The 21,934-nt window shown below is 55.9% G+C and overlaps 3 protein-coding genes across 3 annotated transcripts in view; all 3 read right to left on the bottom strand.

The window, feature by feature from the left end:
• The window catches only part of AHCYL2 (adenosylhomocysteinase like 2), a 65,841-nt gene extending 63,821 nt beyond the window's left edge, over nucleotides 1-2,020 (bottom strand). The window contains exon 1 of the mRNA XM_066318909.1: nucleotides 1,545-2,020. Coding sequence (XP_066175006.1) covers nucleotides 1,545-1,946 — 402 coding nt within the window. The 5' untranslated portion in view covers nucleotides 1,947-2,020. The remainder of the gene's footprint in view (nucleotides 1-1,544) is intronic.
• A 4,247-nt stretch (nucleotides 2,021-6,267) lies between these two features.
• Nucleotides 6,268-14,466, bottom strand: SMO (smoothened, frizzled class receptor). The gene is made up of 12 exons (XM_066318917.1): nucleotides 14,082-14,466; nucleotides 12,296-12,501; nucleotides 11,522-11,731; nucleotides 10,181-10,353; nucleotides 9,884-10,103; nucleotides 9,674-9,797; nucleotides 9,497-9,589; nucleotides 9,213-9,321; nucleotides 8,846-9,031; nucleotides 8,431-8,579; nucleotides 8,216-8,350; nucleotides 6,268-7,696 (listed from the first exon to the last, which is right to left on the bottom strand). Exons 1-12 carry the CDS (start codon nucleotides 14,329-14,331, stop codon nucleotides 7,218-7,220), a joined length of 2,334 nt encoding a protein of 777 aa, XP_066175014.1. The 5' UTR covers nucleotides 14,332-14,466; the 3' UTR covers nucleotides 6,268-7,217.
• Nucleotides 14,467-16,290: 1,824 nt separating this feature from the next.
• On the bottom strand, nucleotides 16,291-21,525 carry TSPAN33 (tetraspanin 33). Its single transcript, XM_066318918.1, has 8 exons — nucleotides 21,393-21,525; nucleotides 19,962-20,019; nucleotides 19,760-19,887; nucleotides 19,594-19,668; nucleotides 19,408-19,503; nucleotides 18,518-18,646; nucleotides 17,469-17,630; nucleotides 16,291-16,980 (listed from the first exon to the last, which is right to left on the bottom strand). The coding sequence occupies exons 1-8, from the start codon at nucleotides 21,495-21,497 to the stop codon at nucleotides 16,879-16,881; spliced, it is 855 nt and encodes a 284-aa protein (XP_066175015.1). The 5' UTR covers nucleotides 21,498-21,525; the 3' UTR covers nucleotides 16,291-16,878.
• Nucleotides 21,526-21,934: the final 409 nt, after the last annotated feature.

A 21,934-nucleotide genomic window follows, 5' to 3' on the forward strand; every position in this document is an offset into this window, starting at 1 on the left:
TTTTTGTGGTTTAACCCAGAAAAGAATGGAGATTGAGTAGGATGAAGGGTTTAAGAACATTTGAGGAGAAATAAGGGTGCCTCGAGGGTCTCCAAAAATAGAGCTTGGGATTAGGATATCAAAGGGAAAGGATTCCAAACACTGGGGATGAGAGCCAGGATCTCAGAGGGAAAAAAAAAAATTCCTTTACTGAGCAACAGAACCCCCTCAGGAGAGACTTTAGGGGGATGAAAAAACCTTAGATCCTTGTGCTCCTACCAAGGAGAAACTGCAAGTTCAGGGAAGCCAGAGAGAAGGAAATCACATTTATGGAGACAAACCCCCTCACCCTGGGACTTCCTAAGGGTGAGGGAATTTTAAGGCAACCCCAAAAGAGGGTGGAAGTCCATCAGTAGGGGAGGTCAGGTGGTCACCCCAAAGTTTCATGAGGTAGAAAAGAAATTTTAGAGAAATCCCAAAAGAGGGTGAAAGTCCATCAGTAGGAGAGGTGAAGTCTTCACCCCAAAGTTTCATGGAGTGGGAGGCTCCTTTAGGACACGGACACTTCTTTCCCTACATTCCCCCAAAAGGTTCAACAGGGGACAACTCCTTCTCCTGAGATTTCCAACAGGAAGGATGCCAGGCACTAAAAAACTGGGGAAATGTGCATTTATTTCCTTACACCCACGGCAGAGTCCACACAACCCCCTGCCCCAGGGAGGATCTGTGTCCATGGCTGTGCCCACCTGAGGAGATGGAGACCCACCAGGATCCAGAGCTCCACACACTTTTGGGGCGCAGCTGCAGGGTCACAGCCAGGCTGGGGCACCCATGGGAGAGAGGCACCCCCAAAAGTCACCCTGACAGAGCCCAGCAGGGACACACCCAGCCCTGCAGGAGTGCCAACATCACCAACGGCTCCCGGGACATTTTTATCTTATCCACAATCCCCAGATAACCCCGGGAACCTGAACCTGGAGTGAACCCACACACACCCCGGAGATCACACACTGCACTTCCCACAGGCACCTCGGGGTGCAGGACGGGGTGTAAACACAGTCAGTGTCACCTCGGGGTGCAAGAACGGGGTGTAAACACATCCAGCGTCACCTCAGGGCGATAGGACAGGGTGTAAAGGCACCTAATGCCACCTGGGGGTGCAGGAACGGGGTGTAAAGGCACCCAGTGACACCTAAGGGTGCAGGAGTGGGGTGTAAAGGCACCCACTGTCACCTGGAGGTGTGGGAATGGGGTGTAAAGGCACCCAGTGTCACCCCACACGTCCCCACTGGACAGACACGGCGGGGCACAAGGGGCAGACAGACCCTCACACCCGGCAGAACACATCCCCAAACCGCAGCCACAGCCCTGGAGCAGGCCCGCGGCCACGGCAGCACCTCGGGGTCACCGACAGCTCCGGCGCACCGGGGACCCCCACACCGGGCCGGCCCCTGCCCGCCGGCGGCAGCGCCGGATCCCGGAGCCCCCGGGCCGGTTCCCCGTCCCCGCCGCGGGGCTGTGCCCGTGGGGATGTCCAGGGCAGCTCCCGGCGTCGCCCCCGTTACCTTCTTGACGGTGCGCGGCGCCTCGGTGACGGAGCCGTCGGGGCTCACGAGCGCCTCGGCCGCGGCGCCGCCGCTGTCGCTGCCGTCGCGGTGCCGGTGTTGAGGGTGGTGCGGGTCGCTCCTCTTCATGGCCGAAGCCTGCGGCACCTTGGCGGCGGCCGAGGACAGCCCGGCGGCCGAGGACAGCCCGGGGCAGCCGCTGCCCGGAGGCCGCTCGGCGGAGGGGGCCGGGGCCGCCTCACGCTCGGCGCCCGGCACGGGGCAGGCGGGCGCCGCCGCCACGCCGTGCCCCGCTGCGTGAGCGCCCACAGGCTCGCACGGCGGCCCCGCCGCCTTGTCCATGGGGCCGCCGAGCTCCTTCAGCTCCACGGCGGGCGCGGCCACCGCCACCTGCACCGACATCGCCGCGGACTCCTTCTGCTTCTCCTTCGGCTCCGGCTCCGGTTCCCTCAGGGCCGCCGGCCCCGCCCCGCTCCGCCCCGCCGCCCTCGCGCCGCACTGCAGGCCGGGACATGCAGTCCTCCCGCCCGCGCTCCGCCTCGTGGCGACTACGGCTCCCGGCATCCCCTGCGGCGCCACGCCGCGCCACGCCTTCTCGCGGGGCCGCGCGGGGGGTGGTGGGAGTTGTAGTTTACGCGGGGCCACCCGCTCCGTGAGGGCGTTTGGTTCTTTTTTCACGTTTTGGTGAATTTTCAGTGTGTCAGCCGCCTGGCACAGAATGGGCAGAATCACTGAGGTGGTAAAAGACCTTCAGGACCATCGAGAGTGTGCCTGATCCCCACCTTAAATTACCAGCCCAGAGCACTGAGTGCCACATCCAGGCCTTCCTTGGACATCTCCAAGGATGAAGGCTCCAAACCTCCCTGGGCATTTCCAGTGCCAAACCACCCTTTCCATTGAGAAATTTCCCTAAAATCCACCCTGAGGCTCCCCTGGCCCAGCCTGAGGCCGTTCCCTCTCCTCCTGTCCCTGTTCCCTGGCAGCACAGCCCGACCCCCCGGCTGTCCCCTCCTGGCAGGGACTTGTGCAGAGCCACAAGGTCCCCCCTGCTCCCCCTTTTCTCCAGGCTCAGCCCCTTCCCCAGCTCCCTCAGCTTCTCCTGGGGCTCCAGACCCTTCCCAGCTCCTTTGCCTCTTCTCTGACTCAGTCACAGGACTTGGTGTCCCCACAGAGCCATGGCCTGGCCAGGCAGATCCCCACGGCCTGGTGTGTTTATCCTCCAGGAAAACATGGAAATGAAGAGCCAAAACATCCTGGCATGGGGAAAGCGTCATCCAAAAACCTGGGACTTTCTGTCCTCCCACAGAGCTCTGTCTGCAGGCACAAACTGGTTAATAAACCACCTCTCCTAAATCCTCTTCTTCAGGAATGTGCCTCCTAAGGAGTGCAAACCCATCCTTTCATTATTGATATTTCTTGAGACCAGCCCTGAGAGCAGAACTTGGAACTGTTGGTGGGTTGAGAGCTTAACTAATTCTCAAGTGTCAATTCCAATCCTCAAGCGTCCAGTTTTGAAGCCCTGGGCGAGCTCGGTGTTTGGGATGAGCTAGAGAGAAGGAATCCACAGAAACCTCCCCAAAAATCGGGAGGGACAGGATAGCAGGAAGCAGAACCTCAGAGGCTGGAGGAGGATTTCAGGGAGGAAAAGGCTGTGAATCATTGGAGAGGGGCAGGAATTCCAGAGGGGCTTGGAATTAAAGGAAAAGCAGCGCATCCCTGCGTGCCCGGAATGTGACGAGGAAAATTCCCCACCTCACCAGACTAAAACTTTCCAGCAGAAGCAGAATCAGGATCTGAATCCCTCCCTCTCTTTCCGGGATCACAAAACTCCGCCTCGGGGCTGATTCCAGCCTCAGGAGGGGCCTTTGAAACGCGAACTCTTTGGAAGTCGCCGTGGGAGGGATTTGAAGCCGGAGCCGCGTTCCCTCCCCTTCCATCGAGACCGGGAAAAGTCGCGGCTCCTGCAGCGCCGCGGTTCCTCCCAGGGGAGGAGATGGTGCTGACCTGGGATGGAGAGATCTTCCGGAATTTATCATCTCAGCGCCCACCAAAAATCCCACCAGGCTGTTTTGAGCAAGGCAAAGTCCCGTCCCTGCTCCTCTGATGAAGAAAGGAGCTTGTGCTGCCCTGGAGATGGAGAAAAAACAAATCTCCAAAATTTATCATTTCCTGGTGCCACAGATCCCACAAAAACCTCACCAGGTTGTTTTGAGCAAGGCAAACTCCTGAGCTTGATCGTCTGCTGAAAAAAGGAGCTTGTGCCGAGCTGGAGATGGAAAAATCCTCCAGAATTTATCATTTCCTGGTGCCACAGATCCCACAAAAAAAAAAAAAAAAAAAAAAAAAAAAAAAAAAAAAAAAAAAAAAAAACCAGCAGGTTGTTTTGACCAAGGCAAAATCCCAAGCCTGATCTTCAACTGCTAAAAGGAGCTTGTGCTGCCCTGGACATGGAAAAATCCTCCAGAATTTATCATTTCCTGGTGCCACAGGTCCCACAAAAAAAACCCACCAGGTTGTTTTGAGCAAGGCAAAATCCTGAGCTTGATCCTATGCTGAAGAAAGGAGCTTGTGCTGCCCCAGACATGGAAAAATCCTCCAGAATTCATAATTTCCTGGTGCCACAGATCCCACAAAAACCCACCAGGGTTGTTTTGACCAAGACAAACTCCTGTCCCTGAGCCCACCTGGCTCAGCCTGTGACCTCCCTCCCCTTTTCCAGGATATTCCCAAAATCTGGAGGCTGGGACAGGATTTTCCTGGGGGAAAAAAACCCGCCCTGTCCTGCTCCCAACACCCCTAAAAACTCCTGGTGGTGATTTTACCATCAGGGTGAGCACACAGAGCTTATCCCAGCTCCGGGCTGTTGGTCTGGGGTTTATCTGGGAAAACAAGGGATATCAGGAGAGAAAAGGGAGAGGCTGTTTGGGGAGGGAGGCTCCAACAATTGAGGCTCTGTGAGAAGCAGGCAGCTCGGGGCTGGCTCCTTCCCTCGCTCCCTGACACCAGCCTGGGATTGCTTTTTGTCTGGAAATCTGGGGTGGGGGGAAATCGATTTATGGGAAGTTTTTCCAATTCTTTAAGGCTCCAGCACCCTCCTGGAAGCCAGCAGAGAATTGTGATTTTGTCAGGATTTATATAAAATATATCTCCAAACTGGAGATCAATACCACACTGTAACATCATCCCTTCTAATTGCTCCTCTGGTGCACTGATTGGAATTTTGGTGATTTTTTTGTATGATTTTGGGGTGACTTTTGGACGATTTGGGGGTGATTTTGGGGTGGTTTTTTTGCCATTTGATTCTTTCGGACAATTTTTGGACGATTTTTGGATGATTTTTGGATGATTTCTGGGTGATTTTTTTGCCATTTTATGCCAGCAATCCCATTTTCTCTGCAGCCATCAATTCCCTCCTGGCAACATCCCCGTGACCAGGCTGCACCATTCATCCTTTTCAATTCCCACAGGATGGGTGGAAAATGCCAACATTCCTCCCTGGACATTCAGTGCTTCAGCGAATTCATAGGGAAAAAGTGAATCCGTAGGGAATGTTAGCCAAATTTCCCCATTTTTTTTCCCCTCAGTGAAACCTCTGGAGAGGTGTTGGGAGATGTGTGACCCTCTGTGCTTCCCATGGGAATGTTGGAGCTTTTCCCTAAGGATATTTCAGGGAAATTTCCTGGATTTTGGCAAACTGGGGGGGGATTTGATTTTCTTCCTTAAAATTTTTCTCTTTCTGCACCAAATCAAGGTGGGTTTTTTGGGAGGGGATGTGACGTGGCCAGCCCATCTCCTGCCGCTTCCAGAATTAAAATATTGGGCGTTTTTTTGGTTCAAAATGGCAAATCTTTAAGGAATAGTTGGGTTAAAACTCAGTTTTTAACCAAGAAAGCCACAAAATAAAATATAGAATGAGAAAAAAGCTACCCCCCCAAAAAAAAAAAAAAAAAAAAAAAAAGGGGGAGATAAAAAGAAATATTTTGTTTCATTTTGGACAATCCAGCTTTGACTCTGGAGCAGGGTCAGCCCAAAAAAAACCCCACAAAACAAAAATGTAATTTTCGCTGACCAATTCCACCTAAATTTCAGGGTCTGCTTCGCAGGATAACCAAAGCCTGCAGCTGCACGGCTCTCAAGCAAAACAAAACAAAACAAAACAAAAGGGTCTTTTCCAAAAGCAGCATTTTTCCCCCCTCGAAAAAAGCACCAGCACCGTGGGAAACTCTGGATGCCGCAGTGAGACCCCACCCAGCAACCCCCCAAAACATTTTGGGCAGCCCCAAATTCGAGGGGATGTTTTAGCCCGTGGTGCCACCTGCTGGCAAAGGGCCCTCCCAGTGCTCCCAGTTTGTTCCCAAAACTGCCCAGTTGTGTCCCCACAGCACCTGAGGACACTTCCAGCCCCCCAGAGCTCCCAACTGCAGGTGGAACGGGGGGGTTCAAAGCACTTTAAAATCAGTTTTTACGGCGTTTTAAAGCGTTTCGAAACACTTTCAAGCAGTTTTTAAGGTAATTTTAAGCAGTTTGAAACACTTTAAAGCAGTTTTAAGGCGTTTTAAAGTGGTTTGAAACACTTTCAAGCAGATTTTAGGGTGATTTAAAGTGGTTTAAAACACGCTAAGGCAGTTTTTAAGGAACGAGAGTTTTTAGGAGAAAGGACAACCCCCACCCCCAAAATGTTTTCCCACACGGATCCCTCCCCAAAAGAGCCCAGAGCAGCCACTGGGATTGAAAATCTGTAAATTTAATACTGATACAGGAGGGTAGGTTGTTTTTTTTTTTCTTTACATAGCAAAAATGAACCTGTGGAGGTCACTGGGATAGCAAAAATAAAATAAAATAAAATAAAAAGCCAGGAGCCTACCAGGACTTAATAAAAACCAGGGAAAATCCAAACACCAGCAGGGACTGGAGCCCTCCTGCCTCAGGGCTCTGCTGGGTTTGCTGTGACTTGATTTTTATTTTTTATTTTTATTTTATTTTTATCCTAAAAAAATAATAAAAAAAGCTTTGCTCTGGGGGTTGCTGACCCTGATCCACCTCGAGCACCCCGAGGTTTTTTGGGCTTTATTTTTTTTGCTCAGGAGCGCCCCAGGTGCTTCCCATCCCATCTCCCTGGTGCTGCCACCCCACTAATCCTGATTCGGGTCTGGCTCAGCTCTCTGGGGAGCTGGAAGGCACTTTGGGGTCTCTGAAGGGAACCCAAAATAGGGGCAGGCACCAGGGATGCTGCTGCTGCCCCTGACTGGGCTCACCCCGAGCAGAGGCACCACCACGTCCCTGTCACGTTACAAACAGTAAAAAACAAACAAACAAAAAAGCAGAATTTTTTTTTTTTTAAAAATCGCTATTGGCACAAGTGGGGGGTGAGCTCTACGTACCTCTAGCCGTGGCTGGGGCAGAGCTGCCCCAAAAAAATCTACCCTGATCTAGGCTGTGTCCCCCTGGTCCTTAAATCCCTCTGGGAGCTGGGGCTTGTCCCACTGACAGCTCCTTTCTCACGGTGATGCCGGAGGGAATCCCAAAAACCTCTCCAGGCTGGACGTGAATCCTCCAAGGGGAAGACTCGGACGCAATCAGGCTGATGGAAGATTTGGGACGGATCCCGGCGGGTTGTGGTGTCCCCTCCCCTTCGGGGCGTCACCCCAACCTTGTCCCCACCCCGCCGGCGCCTCAGAAGTCCGAATCGGGCTCCAGCAGCTCCGCCTCCACCAGGTTGGTCCGGGAGTGGATGGGGGCCAGCGCTGCCCGCTGACCCTGAGTCCTGGGCACGCCGGGCTGCGGCAGGGGGGCCCAAAGGGGGCCGCCGTTGTGCTGCCAGCGCCCGGCGCCGTCGTGCTCAGCGCCGCTCTCGGGGCAGAAGGGGTTGCTGATGACGTGCAGGACGTCGGCTCTGCGGCCGGGGAAGGTGGCACGGGGCTGGACGGCCGGCAGGACATCGGGGACAAAAGCCACCAGGCAGGGCTGAGCGGGCAGGCGGGGCAGGCGAGGGACAGAGCTCAGCCCAGAGCCCCCCAAGCAGCGCTCGGGGTCTGGGGTCACCTCCTTCTTCTTCTTCTTCCTCCTCTTCTTCTTGCGGCCGCCGCGTTTCTGCAGCTCCGGGGACACGTCGGCCTCCACCACCCACAGGTTGGCCCTCTCCTCTGGTGGCACTGGGGGACGTGAGGTGGCTGTGAGTGGACAAATGTCCCACCTGTGCCCCTCCACCACCCCCCAGGTCTGCCTCCCTGTATATATATAACGCCATTGTGATGCACCAGCCAACTTGCTTGTGAGTAATCTTATCAAACCACCTGCAGTTTTGTTGTTAGAGCTCTCAGGAATTCATCAAGGTTACTGAGAAAACGACAGGGTTGAAAGTAAGATCAGAGAGCCTGAGAAAATGTCTGCAAAAAATGTAAACCCTGGATAGGGGAAGCACAACGTGAGGATGGACGCTTGACCAATTGGACGTCCTGAAGAATGTGTGCCTGCCTCAGAAAGAAGCAGCTGAGCCAACCCAGAGATGCCCACGTGGACAGCAGACCTAGAATCTATATCTGACATGGAATGGAAACAATGGCTTCTGTTGGAACCATACTGGTTCCGTTATTCAGTGGCCCATTTCCCCCTGCACACCCCCAACCCAGTTCACCCCCCAGAAATTCCCCACTGGGTCCCCAGGGACTTGCCAGGTGTGGCCACAGGTGTCACAGAGATGTCCTGGGGCAGGATGGCTCCTCTCCTGGCCACCATCTTGGTGACGTGCTGCGCCCACGCCGAGGACACGTCGGCCGACGGCTCGTTGATGTTGAAGGCCAAGCCAGCTGCGGGGACAGGGGAGGATGGTCTGGTCAAGGGGGGCACTTTGGGGACCTCAGAGATGTCCCCTGGCCTGGGCACGTACCCACGGGGCCATCGTGCGACACGGTGTGCATGCTGAAGGACAGCTCCTGGCCTGGGTCACGCAGCAGCTCCTTGCGCTTGGAGAAGGCCTTGGCGATCATCTTGCTCTTCTTGATCCTCTTGGGCTGGTCATCGCTCTGCCCTGTCAGCCTGGGGACATGGAGGGGACATGAGAGGCACAGCTGGGGGCACAGGGAGCCTCCCCAGCTCCCCATCCCGTTCTGGATGGGGACACCAGGCTGCGGATGGAGGTGTCCCACAAATGCCAGATGGGAGAGGCCACCCCATCCCCGAGCTGCTGCCAGCCCACAGCTCATCAAGCCAAGGGACAAACATTTGGGAATGTCCTCCAACATCCCACTGGATGGGCCAGGAAGGGCTCCAGGGAGCTGAGGTAACACCCTTGGGAGTCCCACCTGCACCAGGTGCGCTTCCAGATGAGCAGGGTGGCCTTGGTCCAGACCCAGGTGCTCATGGAGACACCGGTGCCGAACATGGCGAAGAGGTTGATCTTCTCCACCAGGAGGCTGGGCCGGTTCTTGATCTCACACTCCGGGATGGGCTTGTTGGTCTGCGTGGCGATGGTGACATTGGCCTCACACCTGTGGGGACACCCGGGGGACAGTGGCTGTGAGGAGGAGGGACACCCCACAGCTCTGCAGGGTGGCTGGAGATGTGGTGGCACTGCTGCTGGGGGACACGGGGCTGTCCTTGCTGCAGTGAGGTGCCACCGCGTCCCTGTCACCCCCTGTCCCTGTCACCCCCTGTCCCTGTCCCACTCACAGGACGTATTCCCGGAAGCTGCGCTCCCACTCAGCCTGGTTGAAGAAGTCATAGAAGTGGCAACCAAAGGTGATGAAGACGAAGCCAAAGGCCAAGAAACCAAAAATGCCTGGAAGAGAAGAGGGACACCTATCCTCAGTTCAGCCACACTCCAGTGACACTGGTGCTGTGCCACCACCACCACAGCTTTGTCCCCCGCTGCCAGCACCCCAGGAAGGGGCTGTGTGACATGAGGGGACAAAATGTCCCCGTTCCCACCCCGGTTCCCTGGATGAAGCCCTCACCCAGGCGCAGCATGGTCTCGTTGATCTTGCTGGCCGCCTTCTCGCTCAGCAGCCCGGGGTGGTTGCTCTTGATGGAGAAGAGGGTCATGACCCCTGCAGGGGAGGGTGAGGGGGTCACAGGGTGTGGGGACACCCACGGTGACCCCGGTCCCTTTCCTAGAGTTGAGGCACACCTACCCCTGATGAGGAAATAGCCCCCCACGATGAGCACGAGCCCGATGGGGGCCAGCACGAAGCCGGCTCGGTAGCGGTAGTTCTTGTAGCCCACGAAGCAGATGCCACTGACAGAGTCACCGTCCACCTGGCAAGGACAGTGACGGGGACAGCAGGGTCAGCTGGCTGTGCCTGTCACCCTGAGACACGCCCCCGTGATGGCGGCCCCGTTACCTGCGCCACGGCCAGGATGGCCACGGTGAGCACGAAGGGGATGGACCAGGTGATGAGGTGGAAGTAGGAGGTCTTGCCCAGCAGGGGCTGGTAGGTGGTGCCCAGGGCCTTGAAGGACGTGTGCCAGGCGTAGGTGAGCATGACGAACCAGATGACGCCCGACATCAGCGAGTAGTAGACGATGACGAAGATGATGACGCAGGACAGCGTCTCGTTGGAGCTGCGGAGAGGCAAGAGCGTCAGGGCTCACCCTCCTCGGTGACAGGGGACAGCTCTGGGGACAGAGGTGACACCTACGTGGGCTCGCCCAGCCGCATGGTGCCGTCAGCCCGGCACACGATCTCGTCGCGGGCGCCATCCATGAACTGTGCCAGCCAACCAATGCTGCCCACGAAGAAGCAGGCGTTGACGTAGAACAGGATGACGGCCGGGTAGCGGTTGGAGTTCCTCCAGTCGGCGACAAAGGTGGCCTGGAGGGGTGGAGAAAGTCACAGCTCCCTGCCTTGTCACCTTTCCGGGGTCACCTCCCCTGTATTATGTGCCCCACACACCCAGCAGGTGCTTCCAAATAGAGAAAAAGTTTTCAGTTTAGCTCTGATGTTTTAGAAAGTTTACCTAAAACTTCAGTACCCTTCTGACAGAGATTGGCTCGGGGCCAGCACAGAAGTGCGGGTTGGACTCCGAGAATGTAACTCGGAGTCTGTTGTTCATCTCATTGGGCCAGGGGCCAAGAAGCCCACCTAAGCTGTCAGGTACTAAAGAGAGAGAAACTCCAGGCTTTCAAGGCGGTGTAGGCAAGGTGCAAGGGATTTCTCATGCGCCTATGGGCGCCTTTTTATTCGTTTTCTGTAACATTTGTTATTTTGTTACTTTTTCTTTATTACACCTTCTGATTTACAAAACAGCTTGGAGCAGCAGTCTGGCTCAAATTAATTACAGCCACTTTTCTGCAAGGCTGGCCTTCAGAAGTGTGGGTCAAACCCACTCTCCCCTTGAGCCTGTGTCTTGTTGGAGTCCAGAGCACTGGGAAAACCCCTCAAACTGCCCTGAGGGGTCCGGGACCCCTGCCGAGACCCCGGGAAGCATTGCCTTTGACCTTAGCCCACGGGAAAAACTGCCAACACTTAGGGATGAAAAGAGAACAACAAAAATTTAAATTAGATAGTGGTTTCATTTGTCACAGGGGTGAAAATTTGTAGTTTGGGGTTTTTAGAATGGAAGTAGATAGAGGCAAGATGGAGAATTTTGGGCAGCATCCTAAGTTCTTCTTCTTCTTCGACTCCATCTTCGGTTGTGACAATGGCACAAAGACATCGGTAGAATTTAGGTGACATAGAGAATTACGTGTCTAGAATTAGTAGTAATTATTGGTACAGAATTGTAAATACAGTACATTTCAAGAGTTAATTGGGTTAGAAAAACCTTTAAGAGGCCTTGAACACCAGGTCTCGTGCTCTCGGCAGTGGTGTTTTTCAGCGTGCTAAGCCTGGTGTTGGGCGGTGTGCTGACCTTCAGATAAAAACCTTAATAAACACCTTTCAAGATCCACTCTTCTTTCCAACTCTGGCACAGGACTTTGAAAAGGAATAAAAACCCTAATTAGGGGAATCTTGGACTCGGAATCCAAGAGCGCCTCACCAGGGTGAAGAAGGTGCAGAAGATGGTGACGGAGCTGAAGGCGGCGATGTAGACGTGCATCTCGCGGTGCTCCTTCTCGGTGAACAGCGGGTTCTGGCACTGGATGCCACAGCCCTCCACGTCCTCGTACCAGCTCTTGGGGTTGTCCGTCCGCACCAGCGGCGCCTCGCACTGCCCCGAGCTGTTGAACTTGATGTTCTGCACCTCGTTCTGACAGAGGGGAAACGAGGCAGTGAGGAGGAGGAGGAGGAGCAGGAGGAGGAAGAACAGCAGGAGGAGCAGCAGCAAGAGGAGGAGCAGGAGCCACCCTCGTGGCCAAGATGGACATCAGTCCCCTGTGGAGGGCAAGGGGCAGCTGGGTTTCATGGAATCACCATGGGATCATGGAATGGGTTGGGTAGGAATGGACCTCAAAGCCTGTCCAGTGTCACCCCCACTGTGGCAGGGACACCTTCCCCTATCCCCGGCTGCTCCCAGCCCCAGTGTCCAGCCTGGCCTTGGACACTGCCAGGGATCCAGGGGCAGCCACAGCTGCTCTGGCAATTCCAGCCCAGCCAGGAATTCCCAATTCCCAAGATCCCATCCAGCCCTGCCCTGTGGCAGTGGGAAGCCATTCCTTGTGTCCTGTCCCTGCAGGCCTTGTCCCCAGCCCCTCTGCAGCTCTCCTGGAGCCCCTTCGGGCCCTGGAATGTGCTGGGAGCTCTCCCTGGATCCTTCCCTTTTCCAGGCTGGCCGACACCACCCCTTTCCTCCCTCCCCATGCCCGCGCTGTACCGGGCAGCCCTCGGGGAAGCGGTCGGTGGTGCACTTGAGGAAGTCGGGCCAGCCGCGCTCGCGCTCCACGATGGTGCAGGGTGCCCGTGTGGCCTGGCACAGGGTCTGGCTGGGCAGCTCCACCTGCCCATCCTCACACTTGGGCATGTACACGGCACACAGCAGGGGCTGGATGACGTCCCAGCAGCGTGGGGCATTGCGCAGGCCTGGGGGAAGGGGACAGCACCATCAGGACCCCCAGCATGGCCACCCCCTGATGTCCCCACAGCACCCACATGGCACTGGAACCCCTCTGTAGGGCTATCTTGGTGTCCCCATAGCACCCACATGGCACTGGGACTTTTTGTGGGGCCTCTGGGGCACCGTGCCCATCACCAGGGCTGCCCCTCCATACTGTACACCCTATACTGCTCTTGTCCACACTATGCCCACCCCTAGCCCCTGATAAACCATTTTCTATATGTCCCCAGCCCCTGATACACCATTTTCTATACTGCACCCATCCCCAGGCTCCTGCTATACAAGTATCTGTTCTGCGCCCATGCCCTCCTTCTCACTGTCCTGCTCCCCTCTATATGAGCCCACCCAGACTCCTGCTGCAGAGTTTTCTATACTGTACCCACCTCTGAGGCCGTTCTGTAGTGTTCTCCCTCTACGCCACACCCTGAACCCCAGTCTCCTGCTCCCCTCCATGTTTCATTATATCCACTCCTCTGCTATATGGTTTTCTGTACTGTGTCCATCCCCAGACACCCACTACACTGCTCCCCTCTGCTGCACCTATCTTCAGTCCCTTTTTAAATCACTTTTCTATACTATACCCATCTCTGGGTCCAACCCACTGCTCCTATGTAGACTGCATCCATCCCCTGTACCCCATGATAGTTTTCTACACTGCACCCACCCCTGGGCTTGTGCTATCCCATTTCCACCCCCTGTACCCCAAATCTACTGCTGCCCTCTGCGCCATATCCATCTACAATGTTTTGTTACAATTTTTCTATACTGTAGTCATTCCCAGGCCCCCTGGATGCACTTTTCTATTGCGTACCCATCCCCAGCCCCCCTGGATGCAGTTTTCTATACTCTACCCATCCCCAGCCCCTCTCTATAAACTTTTCTATACTGTACCCATCCCCAGCCCTTCGCTATGCACTTTTCTATAGTGTACCCATCCCCAGCCCTTCACTATGCACTTTTCTATACTCTACCCATCCCCAGCCCCTCTCTATAAACTTTTCTACACTCTACCCATCCCCAGCCCTTCACTATGCACTTTTCTATACTGTACCCATCCCCAGCCCTTCGCTATGCACTTTTCTATACTGTACCCATCCCCAGCCCTTCGCTATGCACTTTTCTATAGTGTACCCATCCCCAGCCCCCCCTGGATGCAGTTTTCTATACTCTACCCATCCCCAGCCCCTCTCTATAAACTTTTCTACACTCTACCCATCCCCAGCCCTTCGCTATGCACTTTTCTATACTGTACCCATCCCCAGCCCCCTCTATGCAGTTTTCTATACTCTACCCATCCCCAGCCCTTTGCTATAAAGTTTTCTACACTGTACTCATCTCCAGCCCTTTGCTATAAAGTTTTCTACACTGTACTCATCCCCAGCCTTTTGCTACACACTTTTCTATACTCTACCTACCCCTACTCCGCCCACACTACACCCAAACCCCCCTCCAAGCTCCCCCGCTCCCTCCCTTCAGCGCTCCCCATCCCCCTCCAGCCCCATCCCGGGCCTCTCCCTCAACTCTCCCGGTGCCGTCCCGTCCGTACCGGACCAGAGCAGCAGCTTCCCGTGTGCCTCCTCCTGCGAGGCGGAGTCGGCGGCCAGCAGCGTGGAGGTGGCGGCGTAGGGCAGCGCCGAGCCCAGGCAGGCTCCGAAGCGGAGGCGCTCGCAGGGCGCGGGGCGGCGGCAGCGCGGGGGCCCGGCCGAGGCGTTGTGGGCGGCGGGGCAGCGGCCTCCCAAAGCCAGCGCCAGGGCCAGCGCCAGAGCCCAGCGCCGCCCGCCGCGGCCCGGCCACATCGCGGCGGTGCTCGGCCGGGGTTAAGGGGGCTGGCAGCGGGGCGAGGGGCCCGCCATGGCCCCGCCGCCTTTTGTTGGGCCGGCCGGGAGCGGAGCGGAGCGGGCCCGCTGCTCCTCCTCCTCCTCCGCCGCCGCCCGCGGCCCGGCCCGCGCCCCCCGCCGGGGCGGGCTGAGGGAGGGACCGCGGGGGCAGCGCTGCGGAGGGTACGGCACGCCATTTGTGAGGGGGAGAGGAGCTCTTCTGTGTGCCAGTGTGTGTGAGGGGGGAAAGTCGCTGGAAAGTGAGGGAAAAGTTTCTTGTCGTTTGGGTGTTTTTTTTTTTTTTTTTTTTTTTTTTTTTTTTTTTTTTTTTTGGTTGGTTGGTTGGTTTTGGGTTGGTTGGGTTTTGGGTTTTGTTTTTGTTGGTTTTTTTTTTTTTTTTTTTTTGTGAGGAAAAAGTTTCTCTCGAGAGGAAAGGAGTCACTTTCGGTGAGGAAAAGTTTGTTTCTTTTCCTGAGGAAAACTCGCTTTTTGTGAGGAAAAAGGCGCTGGAAAGTTTTGGGAAAGGTTTTTTTGGGCTTGTTTTTGGTTTTTGTGAGGAAAAAATTCCTCTCGCAAGGAAAGGAGTCGCTTTCGGTGAGGGAAAGTTTCATTTTTCTGAGGAAAACTCGCTTTTTGTAAGGAAAAAGTCGCTGGAAAGTGAGGGGAGAAGTTTTTTGGGTTGTTTGTTATTTTTGGTGGGGTTTTGTGTGTGTGAGGAAGAAGTTCCCGTTTTATGAGGCAAAAAGTTCCTCTCGTGAGGAAGAGTCCGTTTCGTTGAGGAAGAGTTTGCTTTTTTCCCTGCGGAAAAAGTCGCTTTTTGTGAGGGGAAAAAAAAAGTGGCTAAAAAGAGAGGGAAAAGTCTCCCTGGCAAAACGGCTTTGTGAGGGAAAAGTGTCTTTTTGTGGGGAAAAGATTCTCTTTTTTTTTCTTCTCAGGGAAAAGTTCCTTTTTGTGCGGAAAAACTCAATCCTGAGGGGGAAAAAAGCGCCACTTTTTGTGAGGGAAAGGTTCTTTTTTTCTGAGGGAAAAGTCCCTTTTTGTGAGGAAAAAGTCGCTATTTGTGAGGGGGAAAGTTAATTCTTATGAAGAAAAGGCTCGGTTTTGGAAGTGAAAAGTCACTGTTGTGACAAAAAACATCACTTTATAAGAGGAAAATACCGATTTTGTGAGGGGAAAAGTTCCATTTCCCCCCCCCACCCCGTGAAATAAAATACCTTTGTGATGAAAAGGCTTTTGTGAGTAAAAAAGTTACTTTTTGGAGGTGCAAAATTCTCTTTGGGGGAAAAGAAGCCACTTTCAGGAGGAGAAAAGTTGGGTTTGAGGGAAGAAAAATCATTTTTGGGGGAAGGAAAGTTACTTTTTTAAGGGAAAAGTTACTTTTGTGTGGGGGAAAATCAGTTTGGCAAGGACAAAAGACACCTTTGAGGCAAGAAAAGTTGGGTTTTTTCAGATAAAGTCCCTTTTAGAGGAAGAAAAGTTGCTTTTTGAGGAGAAAAGAGGGGGTTTTTTGGAGGGGAAACCCCGCTTTTTTAGAGAACAGCTACTTCTTAAGAATCAACTTGCTTTTTGGGGAGAGAAGTAGCTCTTCTAAGGGGAAGAAAAGTGAATTTCAGAGGGGAAAAATCACTTTTTTTTTTTTTTTTTTTTTTTTTTTTTTTTCCCGGGGAGGTGCCATTCCTCAGAGAAGCAAGCACTTCTGGGGGAAGAATTGACATTTTGGCGGGGGGATGAGGTGGATTTTGAGGAGAAAAAAGCCCAAAAAGGGATTTTTTTTTTTTTTTTAATGGGGAGAAGGCTCCCGGCCCGCACACAAAGAGGCGGGCCGCATCCCGGCTCCCTCCGCGGGAGGGACCACCCAGCCTGAGCAGAAGAGAAAATTAAATGAAAAAAAAAAAAAAAAAAGTCTTAAACCCAACCCCAAAAAACTCCACCCACGTGTTTGCGACAGCTCCAGAGGCAGGCCAGGCCTCCGAGGCCTCTGCGCCGCTTTTTCCCCTGGTTTTGGGGGGTCACAACAGGGTACGGGTGGCCTCTGTGTGTCCCCAGAGCCACCGCGGTGTCCCCTGCGCAGCCTGGCAGAGCTCGGAGCCTCCGGCCTCGTGTCTTTATTGTCCATGAAAAGCCAAAGGAAGCGGCACCGACTGTCCCCTCGGCTGTCCCCGCACGCAGGGACAGCGACACGGACACCCGGGGCCGTGCGGGGGAATGTCCCCAGTCCCGCAGCCCGGGGTGAAGGCAGCTCGGTGCACGGACATACACACAGACACACAGACGTCCTCCTCCAGCACACGCGGGAGAGGGGAGGAACGCACATCCCACTGCGAAGCTTTGTGCACCAGCGGCACGGACAGACAGACAGACACAGACTGCGATTCCTGCTCCAGCTCGGCACCTCCAGGCCGAGCCCAGCACCGGCTGCCAAAGGCACAGAGTTCTCCACGGCGGATCCGCATCCCCTCCTCTCCAGGGAAGCCCCGCGGGAATCCCGGCTTTGGGAATAATCCCCGCAGAGCCCGGCAGCGCCGCTCAGTACCAGGGGTCTGCCCGGTGCTGCTGGTTGTAGAGCTGCAGCTTGATCTGGTCGCGGATCTGGTTGATGAGGAGCTGCGCCAGGACGATGCCCACCAGCTGGAGGGGAGGGCGGGGAGGGGAGAGGGGAAAGGGAGAGAGAGGGGAGAGAGGGGAGAGGAAGGGGGAGATGGAGAAGGAGGGGATGGGGAGAGGGAAAGGGGAAGGGAGATAAAGGGAAGACAAAGGGGAAGGAGAAGGGGGGAAGAAGAGGAAGGGGAGAGGAAGAGGGAGGAGAAGGGAAGGGGAACAGGGAAGGGGAAAAGGAAGGGGGAGAGAAAGGGAGAGGGAGGGGAAAGAGGAAGAAGAGAAAAGAGAGATAAAGGGAAAGGAAGAGCAAGAGGGAGGGGGGACAAGGAGGAAGAGGAAGGGGAGAGGGAGGTACTGAGCGACAGCAGGCAGTGTCACCCCACACCCCCCGTGTCTGGCATCCCTCCCCACCCCAAATCCCATCCTCACTCCCCACCTCGCAATCAGCCGCCATTAGGACAGCTCCCCATAGAAACCCCACAAAGCAGAGCCTTGGGACAGACCCTTTCCCCCCGTACCTGGGGCAGGGCCAGCCCCAGGGCGATGCCCCCCAGCAGGAAGAGGTTGCTGTGGGTCCAGTTGACCAGCTTGTCGATGCAGCCGTTGGTGTGGATGAAGGCACTGGCCTCCAGGTAGCCCCTGGCCTGCATCCCGTGGCCACACATGGTGTTGATGACGGCCTGGCACAGGGGACAGAGCACAGAGGGGCTGGGGACAGGACACACTGGGGTCCCTGTGCTTGGGGGACAGCCCTGGGGTGACCAGCAGCTCTGGCCCTTGCCTTGGTGGGGTGTCTCCTTCCTCAGTGTCCCCATGCCAGCCCAAAGAGCCAATTCCAGCTCTGGGGAGGGAGAATTCTCCCCCAGCTCACCACAGCAGTCCCAAAACACAAAGGTTGGGATGGGGGTCCCATTCCCAGAAGGCGGGATGGGGACACAAACACAGAGTGTGAATTTGGGGACACAAACCTGGAGGGTGGGATGGGGGAACCCAAACCCAGAGTGAGGGATGGGGAACCCAAACCCAGAGTGAGGGATGGGGGAACCCAAACCCAGAGTGAGGGATGGGAACCCAAACCCAGAGTGAGGGATGGGGGAACCCAAACCCAGAGTGAGGGATGTGGAACCCAAACCCAGAATGTGGGATGGGGGAACCCAAACCCAGAGTGTGGGATGGGGAACCCAAACCCGGAGTGTGGGATGGGGAACCCAAACCCAGAGTGTGGGATGGGGGAACCCAAACCCAGAGTGTGGATAGGGAACCCACACCCAGAGTGTGGGATGGGGAACCCAAACCCAGAGTGTGGATAGGGAACCCAAACCCAGAGTGAGGGATGGGGAACCCAAACCCAGAGTGAGGGATGGGGGAACCCAAACCCAGAGTGAGGGATGGGAACCCAAACCCAGAGTGAGGGATGGGGAACCCAAACCCAGAGTGTGGATAGGGAACCCAAACCCCAAAGTTGGACAGGGTCCATATGTTGCCATCAGCTCTGGGCTCAGCACAGCCCCAGGGGATGGCAGGGCAGGCTCGGCGCAGGGTCCCCCGAGGCCACCCCAGGACTGACCTGGCTGGTGTCGTGCAGGCAGCAGGAGAAGGGCACGGAGCAGCGCTCACGGCTGGGGTTGGTGGCCGTGCAGTTGAAGTACATGTTCTGGGACCAGTCCTTGTAGGAGACACCCCCGCAGCAGCTGAACTGCGGGCAGGGCACGGGGCTCAGCAGGGAGGGGACCCCAGCCCAGGACACTCAGGGCTCTCTGTGCCCCCAGCTCTCCCCCTGCCCAGGCAGCACATCACAGTGGACATCAAATCCTCTTGGAAGAGCCATCCAATGGCCTCAGCCTGTGCTACCCCACAGATTCCAGCCTGACACAGAATGGGGACGTCCTCTGTGGGATTATGCCCTTTTCTGACTTAGAGATGGGGCAACTGAGAGGTGTTTTAAAAGCTTTTGTTCTATTTTTACTCTCATGTGAGGGGTGAGACAGTACAGATGTTACAATTCACGCCATCACAATCTAATTACAATCCATTATAAGCATTTTTTGGCCTATCAGCTTTTGCCACATGGTGCTGCAAATGCCTTAAAGCCAATCATCTAAAATTACCCCTCATGGGTCCTGCTACAATCCACCTTTCATAGTTTTATCTTCACAGTTTCATCTTTCTATATCTAGTATTATTTGTATAATACTAGACGTAGAAAGATGAAAGTATCTAGTGTTACTTGCAAGGCCATCCTTTGAAACTTGTTTCCAGTCCCATTTGTCTCTCAACAACGCCAGTCCCATCCCGTGGCATTTCCAAATCAGCATTTCTCAGCTCACAATTTGCATACAGACACACAAGACTAGGTGAGCCTCCTGTCAAGCTCTAAGAATCCCCTACAAATCTGTTTCCCAGAGTCCTCCTCCACTGGAGGGACCCCCCAACCCTGCAGAGCCCCCACTTGGTCACCTCCTTCTGCCCGAAATCGATGAGGTTCTGCAGGTCCAGGTCATCCCGGTAGTGCACGATGGCCCCGTTGATGATCTCGCTGACCTTCCCCCGTGCCTGGGGACAAACAGGGGGGACACCAGCCAGGCTGTCCCCCAGCAGGACAGGACTGGGGTCACCCGAGGCCCCCACTGCTCCCCCCAGTACCTTATCAGAGAAGACAAAGCCCAGCACGCCGGCCGCCAGCTGCAGGAGGAAGATGATGGTCAGGCAGACAGAGAACTGTGTGGGAAAAGGAATTGTGACAGTGAGGGCACCACGAGAAGGACACCGAGATGCCACCAGCGTCCCCAGCAGCGTCCCCAGCACTCACCACCTGCAGCAGGCAGATGTTCTCCCGCAAGGAGCCCACGCAGCCGCAGAAGGTGATGAGGAAGGTGAGGACGCCCACCATGACGAGGAGGATGGCAGGGTCCACCGCCAGGCACGCCATGGCCGCCTCTGTCACGGCCAGCTGTCACCAGCGCGGCCACCACGGCCACCACCCCCGGTCCCAGCCAGGGCCCCCAGCTCACCTGCGTGCTTCAGCAGCCGGGCGTACACCCCCACGGCCACCATCACCATGGAGATCATCTGCAGAGGGACAGAGGGGACCCCGGGGTGTCACCACCCCCGTGCCACACCCACCTGCAGACCCCCGGAGTCAGGGATGCAAATGGGGTGGCTCTGGCGAGCTGCCTCAGTTTCCCCTTGTCACGGTGTCCACCATGTCCCCACCCCCCCGTGAGGTCACATCTGTCCCCACCCCCTGGGAGGTCACCCGCCCGCCAGCGCTGTTCCTCTACGCGTGGCTGGACACAGGGACGTGGTTTATCAGAAGCGAGAAACTTCCTCAAAAGTAAGACTGCAAACGCGGAAATAACCCGCAAAAAACAAGCGCAAAAAACCCTGCAAAAAAAGCCCCGCAAAAGCATTTAAAAAGCCCCAAAATATTAAAAAAATCCCAAACCTCCCAAGCAGTACAAAAGTCTCCGAAACATAAAAAAATACTCAAAATATAAAACTTCTAAAAAATATAAAATTCCCTCAAAACATTAAAAAAATCGAAAAGGCCCCCAAACATGGAAAACTGCGGCTCCCCTGCAGGAGACATCCCTGGAGTGGGCTGGGGATAAGAGGAGCCTTTGTCCCCCTCTCTCTGGGGTTGTCACCTGTGTGGGGGCAGGAAGCGGTGGGGATCCGAAGGACCCCAAAACCCCTCGGGGAATGGGGTATCCCAAGTGGGGTTCAGGGATGGGGACATTCCCAGGGGCCAGGAGTCCCTCAGGAATGAGGGGTCATGGTGGGGTGCTGGGGTTTGGGGGCTCCAGGGATCCCGAGTGGGGACAGCTCCAAAGTCAAGGAGTTCCCTGTGGGGTCCTGGGGATGGAGCTGGGTCGGGGGATCCCGGGAATGCGGGGTCCAAAATAGGTCCAGGGGTTGACAGAGGGCTGGGGGTCCCTGGGGATGGGGAGTCCCAAAAGAGTTCAAGGATGGAGACAGTCTAAAGGGTCCCAGATATGGGGGATCCCTGGGGATGGGGAATCCCAAAAGAGTTCAGGGATGGAGGCAATCCCAAGGGCTTGGGGGTCCCCGGGGATGGGGGTGTCCCTGGAGAGGGGGGATCCCAATAGGATCACACCAGGGTTTAGAGATGGAGACAGTCCCAAGGGCTTGGGGCTCCCTGGGGATGGGGGATCCCAAAAGGGTTCAGGGATGGAGACAGCCCCAAGGGCTGGGGGGTCACAGAGATAAGGCATCGCTGGGGATGGGGGATCCCAATAGGATCCCAGTAGGGTTCAGGGATGGAGGCAATCCCAAGGCGTTGGGGTCCCGGTGGGGTCTCAGGGATGGGAGGCCCCGGGGATGCGGGGGATGGCGGTGTCCCAGCGGGGTGCAGGGATGGGGACAGCCCCAGGGTCCGGGCGTCCGTCGGGAATGGGGTGTCGCGGTGCCCCCGCACTCACCCAGAAGAGCAGGTTGAAGAAGAAGAGCACGTACTTGACCACCGGGCTCACGAAGGAGAAATCGTCCCCGAGGGGCCCAGCGGGGACCGCCGCCCGCCTCGCCATGTCCGAGCGGAGCCGAGCGGGGACGAACGGGGACCGATCCCCGCTTCGCCCCTCAGCGAGCCCGGCCCCGCCCCTCCCATTCCCGCCCGCTCATTGGCTGGATCCTCTCGCTCTGCCTTTCCATTGGTTAATCTCCCTGTCACTCAGCTCCCTGGTCCCGCCCCCCCGCGCGGTGTGGCGCTGCCGCACCTGTCGGTGCCTTAAAGAGCCAGCGCAGCCCGTCCCCGTCCCGTGCGGAGCACAAATTGGGTCCGGCCCAAATCCCACCTCGGCGATCCCGACCTTCCCGAAACTGCTCCAACCGTGCGGTCCGTTCAGAGAACCCCGCAGCCTGGAGGGATTCTTGAATTTTATAATTACGGCTATAATTCGTTATTGATTTCTGCCCCGGGTGACAGTCCCTGAAGGGACACGAGGGACAGCAGGGACACGAGGGA

The sequence above is a fragment of the Sylvia atricapilla genome, chromosome 5 (assembly GCF_009819655.1).
Source record: "Sylvia atricapilla isolate bSylAtr1 chromosome 5, bSylAtr1.pri, whole genome shotgun sequence".
NCBI classification, from domain to species: domain Eukaryota; kingdom Metazoa; phylum Chordata; class Aves; order Passeriformes; family Sylviidae; genus Sylvia; species Sylvia atricapilla.